Source organism: Salmo trutta, chromosome 3, assembly GCF_901001165.1.
Source record: "Salmo trutta chromosome 3, fSalTru1.1, whole genome shotgun sequence".
Taxonomy (NCBI): domain Eukaryota; kingdom Metazoa; phylum Chordata; class Actinopteri; order Salmoniformes; family Salmonidae; genus Salmo; species Salmo trutta.
In genome coordinates, this window is record NC_042959.1 from 51442184 (window position 1) to 51465041 (window position 22858).

General features: G+C 42.2%; 4 protein-coding genes across 5 annotated transcripts in view; all 4 read left to right on the forward strand.

Annotated features, from left to right (window-relative positions):
- The first annotated feature begins 56 nt into the window (after positions 1-56).
- On the forward strand, positions 57-4343 carry LOC115177622 (E3 ubiquitin-protein ligase RNF183-like). Its single transcript, XM_029738553.1, has 2 exons — positions 57-1614; positions 2261-4343. Exon 2 carries the CDS (start codon positions 2366-2368, stop codon positions 3323-3325), a length of 960 nt encoding a protein of 319 aa, XP_029594413.1. The 5' UTR covers positions 57-1614; positions 2261-2365; the 3' UTR covers positions 3326-4343.
- Positions 4344-7998: 3655 nt separating this feature from the next.
- mgat1a (alpha-1,3-mannosyl-glycoprotein 2-beta-N-acetylglucosaminyltransferase a) lies at positions 7999-11054 on the forward strand. Of its 2 annotated transcripts, XM_029738584.1 has the most exons (3): positions 7999-8296; positions 8640-9573; positions 9721-11054. In XM_029738584.1, the coding sequence occupies exons 2-3, from the start codon at positions 8956-8958 to the stop codon at positions 10417-10419; spliced, it is 1317 nt and encodes a 438-aa protein (XP_029594444.1). In that variant the 5' UTR covers positions 7999-8296; positions 8640-8955; the 3' UTR covers positions 10420-11054. The 2 variants fall into 2 exon arrangements, with proteins under 2 accessions (XP_029594444.1, XP_029594452.1); XM_029738592.1 differs by lacking the exon at positions 7999-8296 and having other exon boundaries at positions 8303-9573.
- Positions 11055-11916: 862 nt separating this feature from the next.
- On the forward strand, positions 11917-16846 carry LOC115177659 (SH3 domain-binding protein 5-like). The gene is made up of 6 exons (XM_029738602.1): positions 11917-12697; positions 12887-12949; positions 13167-13295; positions 13525-13689; positions 14146-14319; positions 14689-16846. Exons 1-6 carry the CDS (start codon positions 12443-12445, stop codon positions 15256-15258), a joined length of 1356 nt encoding a protein of 451 aa, XP_029594462.1. The 5' UTR covers positions 11917-12442; the 3' UTR covers positions 15259-16846.
- A 646-nt stretch (positions 16847-17492) lies between these two features.
- LOC115177665 (gamma-aminobutyric acid type B receptor subunit 1) overlaps positions 17493-22858 on the forward strand; it is a 49596-nt gene continuing 44230 nt past the window's right edge. The window contains exons 1-4 of the mRNA XM_029738612.1: positions 17493-17823; positions 21627-21713; positions 21957-22021; positions 22590-22728. Of these exons, the coding sequence (XP_029594472.1) occupies positions 21635-21713; positions 21957-22021; positions 22590-22728 (283 nt within the window). The 5' untranslated portion in view covers positions 17493-17823; positions 21627-21634. The remainder of the gene's footprint in view (positions 17824-21626; positions 21714-21956; positions 22022-22589; positions 22729-22858) is intronic.

Sequence of the window (22858 nt, forward strand, 5' to 3'; positions counted from 1 at the left end):
GTGTTTGTTTTTGTTAACATGGGAGTGTCTGACAGTTTACAAAGTTGCTAACACAAACATTTGTCAATGCCTGTCCCCATTATTCATTAACCGTATGATAGGCCATACACAGAATTAGCTACTTCTGGTCTTTGATTTCCCTTTATGAGGAAGTTCAGAGTATCAGGGCTATATTTAGGTTGCTGCTTTGCCTGTTTGAATGGCACAGGATAATGTTTTTCTACCAGTATCATGTCAATCCTGGGATCAAGGTTTGTTAGTTGAAGTGTATGTTTTATGGGTTTTCTGGGATCAGCCAATGGATACAACAAATACTATTCAGTTCCAGTATGTGCATTTCAAACAACTGAAGCGTGATGAGATCTCAGGACGATGTGCACATCATTAGTTTGACTATAGTGGCTTCAAGAATGTTTTCAACTGAGTGAAATTAGCAAGTAACTCAACACTAATAATCTGGCTGATGTTCGTTGGACTTTTAAACCTCATGTCATAGAAACCGCAGAAGGTTCCGCTGCTGTTAGTGGGTTGTTTGTGTTTTCTGTTAAGTTTGCTAAATGAAATGAGAAATCAGGATTACGTGCCCTTCTATGGCTGATTTTTCAACCCTTTCAACATTAGTTTACCTAAAAGGGCTTTGTGAATGAAATTATTTGCACATTTTTAGTTCTGGGTGAGGTTCATTGGACCTCAATGTTGTCATATGAACGGCGTAATGGTGTTGCTGAATCATTGCAGATAGCCTTGAGTGCTTTTGGGTGGATCCTGCTTATCTTGTCATTATGGTAAACCTGCATGTGAAGCTTTAGTCTGATGCCACAAAAACACTTTAGGTATGACAAGTAAGCATCATGACATAAGTTGCAGTGCAGTGGACAGTTAGGTGCTCTGCTTCAAGAGTCTAGTGGAGTTTTCCATGCAGCCGAACACTTCCCTGACCCACAGCAGACGAGGAAACGAACACATTCCACATTCTAGTCTGTAGAATGTCAAAACGTTCATTTGGAATGTGGGATTTAAAGTTAGATGATAAACAACTGTAGTGGCCATTGGAAATAAATGAGCATTAAGGACATTTCCATACAGTTTATGCAAAGATTAACATGACGTGAAAACTTCAAATGTTTACACACGCAGACATGGAAAACGCTATCTGGCAGCGGTACCCAGACTACCCACATTGCAGTTCTACAGGTTCCAGAAACTATGTACAAATACGCACAATGAGATACATTAACATCATGCGATAACAGTATTGAGTTTACCCTCACATTCCAGAGATGCACACAAACTTGAGGCAGTGGTTTAAATGCCAAATAAACTGGTATGACTGGTCAGACGAGAGGGAGTGAGAGGTCGCAGATGGAAATGGGACGGATGAGGGAGGAATATAAAGAGGAAATACCGTACACACATTTACAGATCGAGAGAGAAGGGAAAGGAGAGAAATAAACAGCTAAGAGAAGAGGGGGGAAACTGGAGAAGTAAAGTTCACTTGGCATATTATTGTCACAATGGAGATGCAAGGGACTCACTGAATGGGATATTCTCCACTGGGAAAGTACTCTGAAGGACCATCGCTGACGGACTGGTACATGTCAGCTACCGCCACAGGTAAGTGTTCACCATCCTGATGAACTTGTCATTGTGAGAACTCAATGTACCATACTCTCTCATACTCTTGCGTATCCCTATTTGCTAATAGTTTGCAATGTTGTTGATGACTGTTACAACTAACGCAAATTTTGTTGAGTAACCGATACAAAATCCCATAGTGACTTACTCTACTAGATCATGTGTTAAGGTATGTGAATTTAACATTTCAGTAGCTCAGCATTTTCAGCTCTACCGTTCAGAACACCAAGACTGTTTGAACATGTTCCTGGTCAATACGTTCAAATGTCATTTACATTTTACACAGTCAAACAGACCATTGGCTATGTCTTGTTTGTCAATGGCTCATCCATATCCACAAACGAGCAGAGGGAATGGAACCTAGCATGACAACTCAAAAATAGCATTGGCTTGTTGTATAAATTGAATTCTTGTCAATAGATTATATGGCAAGTAATGACTTACAGTATATTCATAGACTAAACTATATTTCCCTGTCTTTACCTATTTGAGATAGACAAGAGGTACTTTTTGTTGCGTCATTGCTAGAAATGCACTCCCTATGCTCTTTATGTTGCCTGAACTAAATTAGCTCTCTGTGACAAACCAATTGCCTTATCTCAATGACAATCACATTCCTTCACAGCTCCTCTGGAGAGACGTGAAAAACCAGAACTTCACGTCACTCTCCATCCGACTCCAGCCATCACAGCTGCGTCTCCCACAGCACCTCGGCCTAACTCTGTCCACCATGAGTGAACACAGGGAAAGACAGGGTGCCGATGGAGGCTGCGGGGCCAAACAGCCGCCGAACGTCAAACCCAAACCTGACAGCAAAGGCAGCATCGAGAAGGAGAAAAAGGAGAAATTCACTAAGGTGCGTAGGTCCATGAGCACTGACTCCGAGAGAGGAGGGGGATCTGGGAGAAGGAGGGAGAGAAAGAGAGACAAAGGGTCGAGGAGGGAGCGTGGTAGAAGCGAGGAGAACAGGAGGCAAGACAGGGATAGAGATGACAGCAACCGGAAGGAGTCTGACCCCCAGGAAAATGACATGGAGGACACTGAGTGCGTGGTTTGCTTCTGCAAATACGACAACGTCTTTAAAACCCCCAAGCTGCTCTCCTGCGGGCACACCTTCTGTCTGGAGTGCCTGGCCCGGATCAACGTGACCTCCATAGAGCTCAAGTCTCTTTCCTGCCCTGTGTGTCGAGAGCTCACCAACCTGCCCCATGGCCGCAACCTGCCCCAGCTGGGCAACAACCAGGACATCTTCCGTAAACTCCCTCCAGAGATGCAGAGGGCGCTGTCCGTGCGCTTCAAGCGCAGCAAGGGCAAGCTGGTCCTCAAGAAGCCCCCTCCTGGTACTACTAGCCTGGCCAAGTCCAGCTTCACCCTGCCCACTCTCAAGAAGCAGGACCGGCAGGCCTCCAGCGACATCCAGCTGGGCACAATGGACCAGGGCCTCGCCACTGTCGTGGATGTGGGTCGCCCCCCTAGCAGGGTCAGAGGTCGCCTGCGCAGGATGTTCCGCTCGGACCAGTGCTACTACACCGTGATGGCGTCCATCATCACCATCACCTTGGCGCTGATGCTGATGGGCATCCTGGCCTTCATGGTCATGCCCAATGTGATCCTCCACAACGGCAAAAAACCGCAGCAAGGGAATTCCAGCCAACCACAGGCCGGTCAACCAGGGGGTCAAATACCCTGAGGAAAAGAGGGGATGCTGGTGGGATGAAAGGAAGTAAGACCAGAGGAGAGAATCACTCCGATGTTTTGAGAGGACAAAGACTGTCAGTGATCCTAGTATCTGCCATTTCATTTTCTTTACTAATACTCAGTTACGAAGAAAATGTGAATGAACTGAAAAGAAAGGTGACCCTGAAAGCACTAGAGCACACCCAACTGGGGTCAATACATAACAAGGACCATGTTGTTTATGAAGGACTGGTGCACAAGAAGTACTAATGGGAAAAGTGTATCAAGAGTCATTTTTCATCCACCATTTTGTCTTCCTTCCTGCAGTATACACATCATGAACATGGAACATTTACCCAAATGTGAACGGGACAGCTATTGCAGTGAAGTGAGAGTGGACAATTGATGTTGTCTGGGGAAATGTAGTTCATTAAAAAGTTGTGTATTATGTAATTGCACTGAAGTCTGCCATGGAGAATTACTACAAATACTGATTATTTGATTACACTGAGCATTATCTTATTCTTTACATTGCAAAGTAAAAATGCGCAGCTCAAGATGTTGTTTTACATTCATTGATGTCTACCTAATGTGTATGTACGTACAAAATATGAATATACATATAGAGTTCAAATAAGAATAATACATTTCTAAAAACATATATAAAAATAACAATGCCATAGCAGAGGTATCCTACCACCCTGAAAAAACTATTACCTTTCCAATAGGCCCAGTGCAATGTTACATGCCGTTGCCTTACAGTTAAACCAAATGTGCTGATTTGATTTCTGATAAGATCTTTGCCTGCCGGAACGTTCCATGGCATGTGCACCTTGGTCGCACCTTCCTCTTTTAGTCCCATTAGAGGATCATTTGCTTTTAGTTTTCTTTTCTTTTTTTTAATATACTATTTCCTGACAGGTTCTGTGTGTGTGTGTGTGTGTGTGTGTGTGTGTGTGTGTACTGTTTTAACATTTCACTGAAAGCTATGTGTATACAAAACATTAAAAACACCTGCTCTTTCAATGACAGACTGACCAGGTGAATTCAGGTGAAATCTATGATCCCTTATTGATGTCACTTGTTACATCCACTTCAATCAGTTTTGATAAGTGGAGGAGACGGGTTAAGGAAGGATTTTTAAGCCTTGAGACAATTGAGACATGGATTGTGTATGTGTGCCATTCAGAGGGTGAATGGGCAAGACAAAAGATTTAAGTGCCTTTGAACAGGGTATGGTAGTAGGTGCCAGGCGCACCGGTTTGTGTCAAGAACTCCAATGCTGCTGGGTTTTTCACACTCAACAGTTTCCTGTGTGTATCAAGAATGGTCCACCACCCAAAGGACATCCAGCCAACTTGACACAACTGTGGGAAGCATTGGTGTCAACATGGGCCAGCATCCCTGTGGAACACTTTCGACAACTTGTAGAGTCCATGCCCTGACGAATTGAGGCTGTTTTGAGGGCTAAAGGGGATATTAGGAAGGTGTTCTAAATGTTTGGTATACTCAGTGTATGTATCAGTGAAACAGTGTCACTCATGACTAGTTCTAGTTGTAGTAGCTATGTTTTCCATTCTATGGTTGTCAGTGTGACAGACAAACCTCTTACCGTGCACCTTGCATGCAAGTAATTCATAATGGAAAGTAGGCAGTGACATTTGACAGCATGACTAAGCGCATATGATGTAAAACATGCAAGCTTTTTATTAATTGTTTAAGGAATATGCTCTTAATCATTAAAATATAACATTTGTATGGTTACCTAAAAGTTAATATTGTGGTGAGGCAGAAACAAGACTCATTTTGAAGCAACGAAAAACTTCACTGATGCTCGGACCACCACTTGACCTAATCTGGCTATGCTAGTATGTCTTCGCCTTTTTTTACAAGCAGGTGTTGGCATTGACATAAGTCTATTTCAACCACTGTGTCACGCTTGTTGAAATGAGTGGACCAAGACGCAGCGTGCGTAGAGTTCCACATTATATTTAATAGTGAAACTTACAACAAAACAACAATGAATATAACAACCGTGCAGTCACAGAGCACACACAATGCACTAACCAAAACAATATCCCACAAAACAGGTGGAAGAAAGGGCTTCCTAAATATGATCCCCAATTACAGGCATCGATTACCAGCTGCCTCTAATTGGGAACCATACAAACCAGCAACATAGAAAATGAATGACTAGAACACCCCCCTAGTCACGCTCTGACTTAAACACCATAGGGCTCTCTATGGTCAGGGCGTGACAGTACCCCTCCCCCCCAAAGGTGCGGACTCCGGCCGCAAAACCTGAAACCAAATGGGGGGGGTGACTAGTGTCGGCTCCGGTGCGGGTCGTAGCCCCCGCCCGACCACGGAGCTGGGTTGAATGCCGTGCCTGGACTGGGCATCGGCGCAGAGGAAGACTCCTGCCATGGAGCGGGCCTATGCATTTTCTGGACATTGACCCACCCTCGTTGACAAAGTATACTCACGATCCCGGCCCGGCCGGAGCTTCTGCTTGGGTGAACAAGACCCCGGTCCAGAAAGACCCCTGACGCAAACTGGATATTGGCCTAACCGTGCGAGTGTTCGGGTTGAATAGCTATGTCGTCAAACATGGATATGTTTTCCTCTTGAATTACAGTGCTTGCATAAGTTAATGGTAGATGTGTGACTGAATAGAATTAACGTTGCGGACAGTCACCACTAGAATATCGACAACGACGGCTTCTACCCCTTCTGCTTCTGCTTTGTCCGCTGTTCTACGGTGTCGTGGGAATATCCTAGCCAGGAATCAAGCGAACAACCGTGCGGCCAAAACGAACTCCCTCAATATGGAAGTCATTTTTTCAAGAACAACGACTTGAGTTTGGAAATGGAGTGTCTTTGGAATATAAACCTGCGTCGAACACCAAGACGAGAGTTTATGAGTCGGTATTTTATACCTGTCAAGTAAAGATTTCGGAGCTAAGAATTTGTGCGCCAGGGGTCCCGCGCTCCTTGAATATGCCAAATGTCCAAAATGAAAAATTGCCCAATGTGAAAGAATTTAAAAATGACATTACTCGTAGGAACTATGAGAAAAAAAATTGGGACAAAATCATAGAAACCTCCCCTGCCGTTTTGAATGTGTCCATAACTTGGCACAATAAGGAAATAGAGGAAAATATGATCCCTGCTTTTATCCTAAATGGTTGGTCTACTCTGAAGAACAGATGCTTCTTTTTCACCGTGTTTGTGTCTGAAATAATGCATGTGAAACTGGGAGTGTTCTGCAGGTCCAGGCCAAATGATGTAGGTGAAGCTGCCATGGGACAGACCACGATCAGAGGAAAAAGCACCTCTGTCAAAAGTATTGCTCAACAGGTGAGTGAAGAACATTGAGATTTCATAATTATGCCTCTGCCGTAGCCTACTGTGCCTGAACCAATGAAAAGTGGTGTGCTATACCCAATGAAAACCATACCCCAATGTAATGACAAATATGCCCAAAACAATATGCTTCACAATGTAGCCTATTTTTGTTCCGTTTTGCAGGATGAGTCATTGAATGGACAAAGTGGAAGTCCATTTGATTAACAGCCTTTGATTGACACCTCCCAGTCTCCTGAACAAAGGACCTCAGAGGGCAGTGCACACCCATACAGACACACACACACACACACACAAAATATGATACACATGATACACACGGGAAACTGTTGAGTGTGAAAAACCCAGCAGCATTGCAGTTCTTGACACACTCAAACCGGTGTGCATGGCACCTACTACCATACCCTGTTCAAAGGCACTTAAATATTTTGTCTTGCCCATTCATCCTCTGAATGGCACACATACACAATCCATGTCTGTTGTCTCAAGGCTTAAACATCCTTCTTTAACCTGTCTCCTCCCCTTCATCTACACTGATTGAAGTGGATTTAACAAGTGACATCAATAAGGGATCATAGCTTTGACCTGGATTCACCTGGTCAGTCTATGTCATGGAAAGACCAGGTTTTCCTAATGTTTTGTACACTCAGTGTATAATTTCACACCTTATGAAATACAAAATGTTCCATGTATTGTCACGGACACAAAGGAGTTAGGAATCTATTATCACATGACTAAAGGTGCAATCAAATGGGTGTGTGAAAGACTATATAAGCCTATCCTGTTGCATAACTATGCCAGGTTGCCTTACAAGAATGAGATATAAGTCCAGCGACAACTTTCTTCTGTTGATTCTAGACAGGTGTCAACTGTGATTGTATAGTAACATTATATTTATCTTTATTGGCCTGAAGCCACATTTAGTATTTTTGATGAATAACCAAGAATAATGGTATATTTTGTTATCTAGAATGTAATAGCCTATGCACGTTTAGATGATCCTGAAATGTATGATAATTGATTGCATGTTGTTTCCATTAGTTACTGCAATGGTAAGTAGGCCTATGATCAATAAAGGCCTACAGGCCTTGTGCTGAATGCAATATTTTTGCATTTGTCAACACGAAAAACTCCTGTAAAAATAAAGGATTATTTTTACCATGTAAGACACTCATGAAATATGAAACTATCTGGAATATAAATATTTTGGGGAAAAGAAATGAACATTAAAAAGACGACAAAAATGTTTTTCTCCAAAATATATGTATCTAAGATAGGCTTAAGACTAGTACACAGTTTGATGATTATGAATTATACTGTATTTGGTCAGCCCTAATTGGTACAGTTGGATAAATTCTCAAGGTGACGGTTAAGGCGGGGCTTCCGGTAAAAATTTGCTATCCGGAAGTCTGCAGTCTTGTGAAAACATATGGCAAGAAGGAAACTGTCGAAATGAAGTTGATTTCATAACAAACACAATCAAAATCAAAGTGTGACAACGATACATTATTTCCTCTTCACTTGCTTATTGATCCTGCATATTGTCATCGAAGAGGTTAGTGAAACGAAGGAAGAAATGGCTGCAGAGTCCGAACGTGTTGTACGTTAGGAACAGGAGGTAAGTGCTAATATCTGGGAACGCAATGTTCTGTCTAACATTAGCTTCCAAGCAATTCGGTCGAAAGATTACCTAGGTCCAATATAGTTCTCAAACAATGGATGGATTACTCAGAAAATAAAGTAAGTCTGTCGCATTCCGGGAGTGCGTGACGAGAGCTAGCTACAGGTGATATAAAAAATCGATTAGCCTAAGAATATCACCTTTCTGATAAGGCTTTCCCTCCAACTATCTACAGTGGGCCTATAGTTCATAGTTTTATACTCGATTAATGTAAGTGACAGTGACTTTGTTAAATGACTAGCTCTTGAACCCTGTGCTTTATCTATATCCATCATTTCAGATTGACGTGGAAGGTATGAACTGAAGAACAGCACTTTCATCCCCTAACCAGCTTACCTACCTCCTGTCCAAGATGAATCCAGCGCTCCCTCAATTTTTCCCTCATACCTTATACATCTTCCTTGTCTTTTTTTGACTCCGGCTTTACCTCATTCTATTTACTTGCTTGTGTGTTCATTACTTTAATACAATAATATTTAAACTAACCAAGTAACCTCTCCACATGTCCTTTTTTGCGTTCTGCATTCCTTTGGCGCAACTTATTTTTTACAAACCCAGTCCTCCAAACTTCCTTTCCCTCCTAAGTTGTTTGGGCCATGCTCCGTAAGAGAGGTTCTGCTATTCTATGTGGTGCTTTTCTCTTTGTCGCCTGGAATGCCGTCGTGGTCCTCTATCTGTGGGGCCGACCCCTGTCTGGTCGAGAGGAGAGGGAGATGGATGGAGGACGAGGAGGGGCTGATTTGGCTGGGGATGTGATCCACATGGCAGAAGCCTTTGAGGCAGAGCTTGAAATGCAGAGAAAAATCCTGCTTCAGATACAGGGTCATCGGTCACTATGGGAACAACCCAATGAGAATGGCGCCAGCAGAGTTGGCCCCCCTCAAGTGGTCATTCCCATCTTGGTTATAGCCTGTAACAGGGTTACTGTCAAACGCTGCCTGGACAAACTCCTAGAGTACCGCCCCTCAGCTGAACTCTACCCAATTATAGTCAGCCAGGACTGTGGGCATGCAGAGACTGCACAGGTGATTGGTTCTTATGGCAGTCAGGTAACTCACCTGAAACAACCAGACCTGTCAGATATTGCTGTGAGACCAGAACACAAGAAGTTCCAGGGCTACTACAAAATTTCTAGGCACTATCGCTGGGCTCTCAACCAAGTGTTCAACTCTCTTTCACATTCCTCTGTTGTTATTGTGGAAGATGATTTGGAGGTAATCATTTTCTCTACTCTGACTTTAAATATGTATTGAATGTGATAAAGTGAAATGTTAAATCCACTTGTTTTGTGCTCATCATTGTTTACATCCTCTAATTGCCAGTTGAACTAAAAAAAACATTGTTTTTCATTCTCTCACTAGGTGGCACCAGACTTCTTTGAGTACTTCAGATCCCTTCACCCAATCCTGAAATCTGATCTGTCTCTGTGGTGCGTGTCTGCCTGGAATGACAATGGTCGAGACGGCTACGTCGACCCTGGTAAAGCAGACCTCCTGTACAGGACAGACTTCTTCCCTGGGCTGGGCTGGATGATGCTCAAGGAACTCTGGGTAGAGCTGGAGCCCAAGTGGCCTGGTGCATTCTGGGACGACTGGATGCGTCAGCCAGATCAGCGCAGAGATCGAGCCTGTATTCGACCCGAAATATCCAGAACTTTAACCTTTGGACGGAAAGGTGTGAGCCTAGGCCAATTTTATGACAAATACCTACGCTACATTAAACTGAATAGTGAATTTGTGCCTTTCACCAAGCTGGATCTGGCTTACTTGAAGGAGGATAAATACAAGGAGCTCTTTGAGAAGCAGGTTTACAGTGCGTCTTTGGTCAAATATGAAGAGGTCCAACAGGGCCAGTTAAAAGGAGCGGGTCCATTTTGTCTGCACTACTCAAGTAAAGATGGTTTCAAAGTGTTGGCCAAAAACCTGGGTGTGATGGAGGACTTGAAGTCAGGGGTCCCACGGACAGGGTATCGGGGAGTGGTCAGTTTCCTGTCAAGGGGAAGGAGAATCTTCCTGGCACCCCCTCCGGGATGGAGCAAATATGACCCAACCTGGAGTTGATGACAAACACAAAGGACTGAAGAGGAAAGGGCTCTGTACGTTACATCTAGTACTATGGCAACGGAAGTGAGACCAATGAATGCCAGATGTGGACCTTTGGCTTTAAGCTATAGTGAGATCGTTATGACAGATGCCTATCCTTTCTCTTCCATTTCTGATGTTTGATTTTCTCCCCATACTTCTCAGGTTTTTTCATATGCTCAAATGAATATATTTTTACAATGTGGGGTTGGGATAGTAGGGTAGGTAGAGATATGTCATTATTTTCAGAGATTTCTTTTTTTATATACTCTAATCATGCACATGAAATTCGATGCAACATTCACTTTGATTATCCTCAATCTTGTATGCAATTTCTGGGAGCCTATCTGTTACTAATTTCTGTGAGATGAAAAATATATCTGTGATGTGTTCAATATTGGTGGTGGTCAACTAGTGATTTGTCCTAAAGTATAATTGCTTCACAATATTTAGTTAATCTTTTGGAGAACTGTTTTGACAATATTTTAACCTGGTTATTATAGTGCTTAATGTTTTTCCCAAAGAGACGGCTACTGAAGTATGTATTTATTTAAATGCAAGACACACATCAAATGCTGTATTATGTAATTTCGGAATTAAATTCTACCAATCAACTCTGCTGTTTATGACATTTGTTTCTGCCTAGGTTTCTTTGATATATATATATACACACACACACATTAAGGACACCTGCTTTTTCCATAACATAGACTGACCCATTTCGCTGCATCCGCAACAACATCTGCTAAATGTGTATGTGACCAATAAAATTTGATTTGAATCCAGGTGAAAGCTATAGTCCCATTCAGCTGGTGAATGGGCAAGACAAAATATTTTAAGTACCTTTGAACCGGGTATGATAGCAGGTGGCAGGTACACCGGTTTGTGTAAGGAACTGCAACGCTGCTGGCTTTTCATGCTCAACAGTTCCCTGTGTGTATCATGAATGGTCCCCCACCCAACTTGACAACTATGGGAAGGAGGGGTGCAACTCAATATTAGGAAAGTGTTCGGTATACTCAGTGTATATATTTGTCAAATTAATGATCTCCACCTAACACAAGTCAACTAAATACTGAACAATTTAAACAATTGCCCCACCCCTCCCCCAAAACACGTAAATATTGGACTATAAATTGTGCCTTCCTGTATTATACTTATGCTAAAATATTAATTATATTCTACTTAGCCATTTACTTTATGGTTGTATTATTTCTCATTGTTGTTGCATTGCCGAGAAGGAACCTGCAGGTAAGCATTTCGTTGGATGGGGCATACCCTGTGTATCCCGTACATATGTCGAATGGTTTACCATTTAAAATGAATGAATTACTTAATTTGTTATTAGGATAGAAATGAACTCATAAACAAAATGTTTGCAGACTGCTTCTGCAAAAAGCCTGCGCAGGTTTGGGACTTCTAAAAGCAAGTGGCTACGGAAGCTTTATGAGTTCAAACCTAAGATGAAGCATGGCTACGGAACCAGTAAGAGTTCAAACCAAAGGACGAGGTAAGCGTTCTCTATTTACTTTTTGTTTTGCTAGCTAAGAACAGAGCCGAGGTTAGCTAGCAAGCAAGCGGTGGAGGGAGAGATGGAGAGACTACTGGTGATGAAAAAAAAACAATTATTTATTGGCAATTAGATTTAATTTCAATGTCCGTTATTTGCAGTCAATTTATTTTTAAATCATGTTTTGTTTTCATGCAACGTGCTAACGTAAGCTAGCTTTGTAGAGCTAGCTACTGTACTGGTAGTATCGTCACGTCGTTAGCCTCCTGTGCTGTGGCTAAACTAGCGGGATTGAATGATACACTAGAAACGCCAGAGGTAGTCTGGCTTTGCTGTCTCTCAAACTAGTTTTTTCCCTATGGTCCTAATCAAATTCTCACGCATACAAAACGCAGTTAGTAACTGCCTAGAACACATAGCTAGTTGGCTAAAAAGAAAAGCAAAGGTACCGTTATTTGGTTAGCTAACGTTAGCTTGCTAACTGGGCCTGGAATGGAGCCAGGTGATTTGCGTGTGAGCCCAGCCGGCTCCGGAGACCCCGAAGTGGGCGAATGGAGGGAAGAGACGCCTGGTGCGGATGCTGAGGTGAAGGGCGGGGAACCAAATGACAAGGAAATGAATGGAGATGCAGCTGAAACGGTGCTGAAAGAGAAAGACACCTGCGAGGGAGAAGAGTGTACAGAGAAAGAGAAGAACGAAGGTGAACAACACAGCCCATATGAAGAGGAATTGGATCCCAGAATTCAGGTGGCGAAAAATTGACCGAACCCTTTTATAATAGATTTTAATCTCAATAGGATTTCCTGGTCTATGCTACGTGGCTAAAGGGTTACAAAATTAGTTGCATGCATGATATTAACTGATTGTGTTGTTACAAACCAACTAATCAAAGTATCTGCTTCCTCCTGTGCTCCCTCATATATTTTCTGTTTCCAGGAGGAGTTGGAACACCTCAACGAGGCCAGTGTAAAAATCAACCAACTAGAACTGCACTTGGATGTAAGTGGATATCATCAACTCTCCCATGATAAATCTGGCCTCATACATCGCCCCTTTCTGTACTGATCAGGTTTTTTCCAAAGAATCAATCGTCAGTTCATTTTAAATTCCCATAACATGCTGTAAACCCATTGTTAATCTGGAAAATATTCTTTAAATGATCAGAAATGCCCATTACGATGAAATCTGATTAGGAATTCCTGTTGTATATGTGTAGGATGCCAGATCGGGTTATAGGAAGATCCTCACAGACTCAGCCAGAAAACTAAACGCCCACAGCTCCCAGCTTGGTACCTGCATCGAGAAGGCCAGGCCCTACTATGAGGCTCGTCGACTTGCCAAGGAGGTACTGTTGTACATGCACTGTGTGGTATTTTGTGGCATTTGCAACAACACATTTCAAGAGTTCTTTATCACTGAATCAATATGGGACTCGATGCAGTATTTGCCATTCACCTGCTTGTCCCACTTTTCTCAAATCTCAACAACAGTTTGATCGTTTGTCCCACGTGGTTGGTTGCTGTGCAACTGCATGCACTGTTTTCTCAGTATCTGATTGGCTGTCCCTCTCACAGGCTCAGCAGGAGACCCAGAAGGCGGCGCTGAGCTATGAGCGGGCCGTCTCCATGCACACAGCTGCCAGGGAGATGGTGTACGTGGCAGAGCAGGGCCTCATGGCCGACGGCAGGAACACCCTGGACCCCACCTGGCAGGAGATGCTCAACCATGCTACCTCCAAGGTAACAGGGGAAATCCCAGATACCGCTATAACTGCGTCAATTTCAAAATAAAATGCTAAATATGTTCATCAGCTAGTATGTGAGCGAGCTGATATGGTATTCATTTAATCTGTTTTTCCCTTACAATCCCCACCGCCAAGTAGCTATGTTCCCCCAAGACTAAAACTGGTTTAAAATTAGATTGGCAGTTAGCCTTGTTTGGCAGGATATTGGTCAACTATGCTACCTCCAAGGCAACATGGGAAACCACAGCTACCAGTGTAAGCAGTATTCCAGTATTTTCCTTACCATTCCCCACCCCCTGGGTACTGTAGATATTTTCTCCTATGCCTAAACTCTGTTTTTAATTGGATTGCTTTCCCTTAGTTAGGCAGTTTGTTTTGTTAGGTTGGTTGGGGGTTAGGATACTGATTGTTGTGTTTTCCCGTCTTAACATTTTGTGTGGTTGTGTGCAAGGTGAATGAGGCAGAGGAGGAGCGCCTACGCAGCGAACGGGAGCACATGCGTGTCACCCACTCTTGTCAGACGGCAGAGGCTCGAGTCCAGACCCTGCAGAAATCTCTCAAGAGGGCCATCGTTAAGTCCAAGCCTTACTTCGAGCTCAAGGCCCAGTTCAACTACATACTTGAGGTACATAGATATATAATATACAGTGCATTTGGAAAGTATTCAGACCCCTTGACTTTTTCCACATTATGTTACATTACAGCCTTATTCTAAAATGGATTAAATTAATTAATTCTACACACAATACCCCATAATGACAAAGTGAAAACAGGTTTTTAGACATTTTTGTACATTTGTTAAAAAAACAGAAATAGGCACACACCTGTCTATACAGTGGGCTCCAAAATTACTGTCACCCCTGAATGGCAATGCACAAACAATACTTAAAACAAATATAAACAATATAAATGTAGAGAGAAACTCAAAATAGAGAACCTCAACTCAAAATATCTGTCTTTTCTCTCCATCATATTGGGTTTTCTGTGGCTTCAGGAGCACAAAACCAAAGTGATGCAGCTGGAGGAGCATGTGACCAAAGTGAAAAACCGCTACTCTGTCGCCCTGCGCAACCTGGAGCAAATCAGCGAGGCCATCCACGCTCAGCGGGGGCGGGACCAAACCGACGGTGGACAAACCATGGCCTGTGGTGGACGGAGTCCCCCTATTGGGGCGGAGTCGGACAGTGTGGTGTGTGGTGTCGAGGGCGGGGCATGTGGAGGAGGGGCAATAGAGACTGATAGGGTAGACAGAAGCGGCGTGGCGGATAAGAAAATTGGGCTGGTGGAGAAATACAGGGAGAGCGGGGGAGAGAGGCCCGAGACACATGGAGAGAGAGCAGGGTCAGATTCCCTCTCCGTCTTCAGTCTGCAGACCATCGCTTCCGACCTGGAGAAATACGATTCCATCGAACACCTCGGAGAATTTAGCGATGTGGGCAGTCTGCCTGGGGAGGATGGCGAGAATGAGAGGGAGGAGAGAGGGGGAGGGAGGGAAAGAAGGGAAGGGCAAATGCAGCGCCAACAGCAGTTCCTGAAGCAACATCATAGGAGCTTCAGCTTGTGAGAGCTGTCCTTATCGCTTATAGTTTATCAGTTGAAAATAAGTGTCCGGTCTAGCTAGCTCATTATCCTGGCAAAAGACCAAAATATGAGGAAGATCAGATCTGCTGTATCTAAAGTAACACATTTAAACTGGGGGGGTATGATACTCAGTAGTAACGAAGCACAGGTACGTTGACAAGTAAGACCTGAAAATATAAGGAGCCTGACAGGTTTTGCATCATATTACAACACTACTGAAACTCCTAGACTGTACATGCCTCTGAGATTAGCTGCTTTACTTCCCTTATTCTGGCCATAACGAAACCTTAGACACATATGTCCTAGTGCATGAAGGAACAATCAAAGTAAGAGACTACAATAAACATGACAACTGGGAGCCCTATTCAATCTAAACGGCGGTAACCGAATTTCTGGTGTAAGTTAAAATCAATGTTCTTTTGCAACAAAAAAAGTAAGTGTGAATTCATATGTACGCTCCATTTTTGTTTCATACTGTAGATATTGTTTATTTTAGTACATAAATTTCAACTCGTATTGTAAAAAGTGCAAGAAGAATTAGTTTTTTTGTACTTATTGTGGAAACCTGGTTTCAGGGTTCCAATCAATAGGACCCCAAAACAAGCTAGAGGGTTACAAACTCCATTCTGACAACTTGCTGATGATGACAGAAAGCACTCCAGACTATTTATTTTGACTTTTATTATATGTGTACTAGTATTCAGGTCTAACTAAACATTTTTATAAATTGTTCATAAAATATCACGCTGACATAATATTATGTTTTACTTGTTTCAATTTTAAGCCCAATTTTAAAAAACAAAATTGATTTTTTTTTAAATAAAATAATTTCCCAATATATTGTTTCTTTAGAGCCTCCTGGGTCGTAAACTGAAATGTGCCTTGTCCTTGACACAGTATTACGCAAACAAAGACAGCATAGCACTGGCTGCAACAACACACTGTTCAGATCTGTGTATACAGTATTAAACTGTGGTCAACAGTTGACAAATACTCCCATGAAGGACATGCTTTTGACCATATGATTAATTTGACATTTGAATAATCTACGAGTCATCCTAACTCTGTTTTGCCTGGACTTGTTATATTTATTTTAATTTTATTAATTTGAATATGTTGTCTGTGTACTGCTTTGGCAAAGTGGAGGGTACAAGAAATGTAGTCAATAGATTAAATGTAAGTTTGTGTATAATTACAACATTTCTAGAGAAAATAATGAAATGTACAGATTTATTTGAATGTCTTTGTATAGTTATTTTAAAGGGATCTTATTTAATGCTGGTTATCTGCTGTATTCCTGATTTGACTTCCGTCTCTGTCCCGCTCTTTACATACTTCCAATATATCCATCTCTTCCCCTCATTCTCTCAGCCATAGAAATAGAATGACTAGCAATTGTATTTCTATGCTTTCAACCCTTCAATCATTGTCCATTTGATGTCTTCCTCTTTATTTATTCATAAAGTGGTGCAGTAGTGTGATGTCACCCAGCTATATAGTACAGTTCACTGTTGTTATTTACATGTATGCAATATCAAACTGATAATAAAATAAAATAAGAGGAATCCTGACTTTTTGCCATTTTAAGACCCAATATATTGTATTTTGAAATATGTATTTTACTTCATACTGTACTTCAATGTCTAAGGATGAAGATGTGATACTAAATTACAGATTTAGAAGAAGAGAATGTGGGGTTTGCAGAAAAAGCGAGAGAGTTGGGAGGAGACAGGAAAAGAGATGAGTTATTTTATCCCCCTGCTTCAATTATTCAACAGGATATAAATATGAAGGAGACGTGCTCTCGGGAATAGATGTCTGGAGGAGGGAGAGGGGTACCATATCCTGTATTATAAGAACATCTCTGGTGTTACTAACGCTGAAAATAGAGGCTCAATGTTGTACAAACGATTTATGCCTGCTTTAGTGACATAGGATCTGAAGGCTTAATAAAGTGCATGTATTGGGAATCTTCCATATTTCTTATTGCATATAATTACTTAACCGATTAGGATAACTCCATAACGCTTATCATAAATGTAAAGCTCTTAGATTTGCTATGATCACGATTTGCTGGTGTGGCCCAATACGTAAACATGCATCTTGGAAAAGGAGATGTGTGCGTGAGAAAATGACTTTTATGCACGGTAGGCCTACCTACGTACGTCTCTATCATGACGTCGTGAATTAGCTGGAGATTGTAGGGAGAGAGAAAAAAGGGAGGGAGTGTGAGGATTCGGTGTTTCGTCGTACATGGGGAAGCGATTGTATATAGTGCGTGTATTTATATGTACATTTTTCGTTTCTGACTTTTCACCATACGAAATTAAAGTAGATGGCAATAGAGTGATTAATACGGTTGTTTTTGACATTCAATGTATACGCTATGCATGGGGACCGGGTTGCACATTTATAGCCATAAAAACATAGCCATACAATACGTTGCAAAGAAGCACATTTTACCAAATAATTCGACATTTGGGTGATCCCAAACGAGTCGCAACCGATGGACATACGGTCATCTTGACTGAGCGCGTCGAAAGTATTTGTAAGTACACATTATTACATGCTACAATCTCTTACTCAGTATGCAACCTAAACAATGGTGTATAATTCTAAGGAATCAAGCTTGCATAGATTTGACTGTATTATATTTGTATTCAGATGACAGGTCTACTCTAGCCTTTGTAAATTGTATTCTCGTAAATGACAGGTTTCGCCAAGCAGCAACGACTTTACATCGTTTTGTATTATCGTAGCATAATATAACACACAGTTCCACCTATTAATGACGTTAGTTTATCTTGAGATATATTTTGCACGTTTTCAGTGAATGTATTTATGCTATGGGAATGAATGGCATGCTAGAATTGACATGAAATCCGAACTTCTCAAATCTGAATTCTGCAAACGGACATAGGGCTGGCCTTCTTCGATAGGCCGTCAAGGATTCCCGTCCGTGTCAATACGGACCAGCAACTACCGGTAGCCTACTGTTGGTGGCACCTTAGAGCGTTTTGTAGGCAATATCAGTCCAGTGCACGTGTCTCGATGTTTAAATACACCTGCGCACCATTGTAAACATATGGCTGTTTTTGCAATGCTTTAGCATTTTTCTAATAGCATGTCAGATGTGGCTTGCTTAATAAATAAGCTACATCTCATGGATGGAATGTTGTGTGACGCCGTTTTGGTCTCTGGCTTAGATACGTATCTGTGATGCCGTGGGTGCTGCTGTCCATGGTCCTGAAATATCTGTTTCTCTATGCTCGTCCCAGTTGGAATCTTTTGTTCAGATACATCCGCTGTCCATGGTGCTGCAATTAGTCTTGCTGCACCTAAAGATATAGCGGCAGCTTGTTGATTTAATATAGGCCACTGTTATTACCATAATATTTATTATTCTGGCTAGCTTGATATATTTTAATCTGTCTGATCCAAACCTCGCTCACACAGTTTGCTTTTATGTATCTCAGTATGTGAGGAGTGTCTCCCACTGTGTTGTCCCTCTCTAGCTCGCTCGCTCGCTCTATCTCTCTCTCTCTCTCTCTCTCTCTCTCTGTCTCACACATACTTCTCGTTGCATTACCCACTTTCTCTCTCTTTCTCTTTGTCTCTTCCTGCATGCTCTTGTTAGTGCTCTAAAAATACACCATAATGCTAATGAAGTATCCAACAGTGTCTGTCTTCCTCCACTACCCTTCCCTTCCTTCCCACCATCTGTCTCACTGCGGAGCTTTGTTCCACACTGTTCTCTCTCTCTCTATCTCTCCCTCTTTCTCTCCCCTCCTCTTTCTCTCCCCATCTCTCTGTGTGACAACATGATGAAGTTGCATTCATTATTCAGCACTTCAAACGAGTGGCTATATTTAGGTGTATTTATACTTTAGTACACACTCCTATGGCTGCTGTGTCGTCTGTGTTAGCACTGAAAGCACACTGTTGGACTGAGTGAGCGATCTTAACCTATCCCACTCCACTGTGGGAGGAGCTCATGAAATCTGTACATTATGCGCAGGGTTATGGCAGAGTGAGTTCTGCTCTCATACTATCTCTCTGTAGCGCATGGAGCCAGTACATATTAGTAACAACTAACACACTGGTCTTTAGCGGCAGGAGCACTACTCACTGAACTGCTGTAGGTGAGGTTTTTGTCACTAGATGAATAGTGTACATATGAAGGTTGGTGTATGTTGTTGTTTGGGCAGTGGTTTAGATGATTATCTGGGTTGTCCTTGTCAATGGTTATGAATTACACTACCGGTCAAAAGTTTTATAACACCTACTCATTCAAGGGTTTTTCTTTATTTTTACTATTTTCTACATTGTAGAATAATAGTGAAGACATCAAAACTATGAAGAAACACATATGGAATCATGTAGTAACCAAAAAAGTGTTTATTTGATATTTGATATTCTTCAAAGTAGCCACCCTTTGCCTTGATGACAGCTTTGCACACTCTTGGCATTCTCTCAACCAGATTCATGAGGTTGTCACCTGGAATGCATTTCAATTAACAGGTGTGAGTTCTTAAAAGTTAATTTGTGGAATTTCTTCCCTTCTTAATGCATTTGAGCCAATCAGTTGTGTTGTGACTTGGTGGTGGTGGGGGGGGGGGGGGGGGGGGGGACAACGACACAGAAGATAGCCATATTTGGTAAAAGACCAAGTCCATATTATGGCAAAAACAGCTCAAATAAGCAAAGAGAACCGACAGTCCATCATTACTTTAAGACATGAAGGTCAGTCAATACAAAAAATGTCAAGAACTTTTAAAGTTTCTTCAAGTGCAGTCGCAAAAACCATCAAGCGCTATGATGAAACTGGCTCTCATGAGGACCGCCACAGGAATGGAAGACCCAGAGTTACCTCTGCTGCAGAGGATAAGTTCATTAGAGTTACCAGCCTCATAAATTGCAGCCCAAGTAAATGCTTCAGAGAGTTCAAGTAACAGACACATCTCAAAATCCACTGTTCACAGAAAACTGTGTGCATCAGGCCTTCATGGTTGAATTGCTGCAAAGAAACCACTAGTAAAGGACACCAATAAGAAGAAGAGACTTGCTTGGGCCAAGCATTACGAGCAATGGACATTAGACTGGTGGAAATTTGTCCTTTGGTCTGGAGTCCAAATGTAAGATTTTTGGTTCTGTCACAACTTCCGCCGAATTCGGTTCCTCTCCTTGTTCGGGCGGCGTTCGGCGGTCGACGTCACCAGTCTTCTAGCCATCGCCGATCCACCTTTCATTTTTCCATTTGTTTTGTCTTGTTTTCCCACACACCTGGTTTACATTCCCTCATTATTTGACGTGTATTTAACCCTCTGTTACCCCCATGTCTGTGTGTGGAATTGTTTGTTGTTTCGTGTATGTGCACGTTAGACTGGTTTGCGCTGGGTTATGCCAACCTGTATTGTGTTTAGTGTTCTTAGTGCCGTGTGCTTTGTTCATCAAAATAAAAGGCTCCGTTTGCTACCCAAATTCTGCGCTCCTGTGCCTGACTCCCTTACAGCCACTTACAGGTTCCAATCGCCGTGTCTTTGTGAGACGCGGTGTGGGTGAACGGATGATCACCACGTGTATTTCTAACCATAAAGCATGGAGGAGGAGGTGTTATGGTGTGGGGGTGCTTTGCTGGTGACACTGTCTGTGATTTGTTTAGAATTCAAAGCACACTTTTCAGCATGGCTACCACAGCATTCTGCAGTGAAACGCCATCCCATCTGATATGGGCTTAGTGGGACTATAATTTATTTTTCAACAGGACAATGACCCAACATACCTCCAGCTTGTGTAATAACTATTTTACCAAGAGGGAGAGTGATGGAGTGCTGCATCAGATGACCTGGCCTCCACAATCCCCTGACCTCAACCAAACTGAGATGGTTTGGGATGAGTCAGACCGCAGAGTGAAGGAAAAGCAGCCAACAAGTGCTCAGCATATGTGGGAACTCCTTCAAGACTGTTGGAAAAGCATTCCACGTGAAGCTGGTTGAGACAATACCAAGAGTGTGCAAAGCTGTCATCAAGGCAAAGGGTGGCTATTTGAAGAATCTAAAATCTAAAATATATTTTGATTTGTTTAACCCTTTTTGTTTACTACATGATTCCATATGTGTTATTTCACAGTTTTGATGTCTTCACTATTATTCTACAATGTCGAAAATAGTAAAAATAAAGAAAAACCCTTGAATGAGTAGGTGTTCTAAAAAGAACTTGAGGTTTTTGTTACGATATAATGACTGTACTTCTGTATAAAGGCTGTTGATAACTAACTTCCCTCTCTGTCTCTTCCTTTCAGTATCTTCTTATTTAATCCTTTAGTTTTTCTCTCTCTCCCCCTCCCACCAGATCCAGTAATGGCACAGCTATTGTTTCTTATAATTCTGTATGCTCTGCCATCTCTTGTTGTGGCCATACATAATTCAACAACTGGAGGTAATTATGGTGTTTGTGTGTATACATGTGTGTTTGTGTAAGTGTGTTAGCAGTTAGAAATCCCATAGAGATTGCAAAATTACCTAAATGGAGCATCATCACAATGTTGCTGAATGCATGGAGGAAGGCGTTAGATGGACTGATGATTTGAATTGGAGTGTAATACATCTCACGGCTGTAATGTAGACTGCTGTAAGTGATTATTCTTCCACGCATCATGTCTTTCTCTTGTATCCTTTTTAGGCTGTGCCATCATCCGTCCTCCCAGAGATGGAGGCATCCGCTACAGAGGCCTGACACAAGAACAGGTGCGGTACTCTCAATACCATCGCAGTACACTCTTAGAAAAAAAGGTGCTATCTAGAACCTAAAAGGGTTCTTCGGCTGTCCCCGTAGGACAACCCTTTGAAGAACCCATTTTGGTTCCATGTAGAACCCTTTCCACAGGGGTTTCTACATGGAACCAAAAATGGTTCTACCTGGAACCAAAAAGGGTTCTCCCGTGAGGACAGCTGAAGAACCCTTTTGGAACCCTTTTTTCTAAGAGTGTACTACCACTGTTATCACAGTACTATCACTACTATCACAGTGCTATCACTACTATCACAGTACTGTCAAAAGCCCTTACGTTAACTCCTTTAATCATATCCAACCCTAGATAAAGTAGAAATAGCTCATATAGTTGCTTGTCAATTCTGACATTATCGCCCCTTTGATTCTCTCTAGCATGGTCATATCTAGTGGCTACCATGTTGTTGTTGTCATAATCATAGCAACGCATGGAAGCCTATAGGAAAAATGACTCATTAGTCAGATGATATACATATTTAAAGACATAGCTAAACATAAATCTACGTCATCTATTTCTGTGTGCAGATTCGCAATGTGCAGATCCTACCAGTGGACTACGAGATAGAGTACATCTGCAGGGGGAACAGGGTCATAGTGGGCCCTAAGGTCAGGAAGTGCCTTCCCAACGGCACATGGACCGACATCACACTGCACAGCAGGTGTCGTAAGTACTCTCTACTTTATTTACAGCCAACCTGTTTGACTTCATTGTCACTCTATTGTCACTCTAAGGGTAAATTCCCTCTTCAATGCCTGTCAGAGTGAATTCCTGGACGGGGCGGTTCTGGGGGGGG

Excerpts from the sequence above, each read along its gene's own strand:
- mgat1a (XM_029738584.1), top strand. The coding sequence starts at position 8,956 with ATGCTCCGTAAGAGAGGTTCTGCTATTCTATGTGGTGCTTTTCTCTTT. Across the intron at positions 9,574-9,720 it reads TTGTGGAAGATGATTTGGAG|GTGGCACCAGACTTCTTTGA; the intron begins GTAATCATTTTC and ends TTCTCTCACTAG.
- LOC115177659 (XM_029738602.1), top strand. The coding sequence starts at position 12,443 with ATGGAGCCAGGTGATTTGCGTGTGAGCCCAGCCGGCTCCGGAGACCCC. Across the intron at positions 12,950-13,166 it reads AACTAGAACTGCACTTGGAT|GATGCCAGATCGGGTTATAG; the intron begins GTAAGTGGATAT and ends GTATATGTGTAG. Across the intron at positions 13,690-14,145 it reads TCAACCATGCTACCTCCAAG|GTGAATGAGGCAGAGGAGGA; the intron begins GTAACAGGGGAA and ends GTTGTGTGCAAG.
- LOC115177622 (XM_029738553.1), top strand. The coding sequence starts at position 2,366 with ATGAGTGAACACAGGGAAAGACAGGGTGCCGATGGAGGCTGCGGGGCC.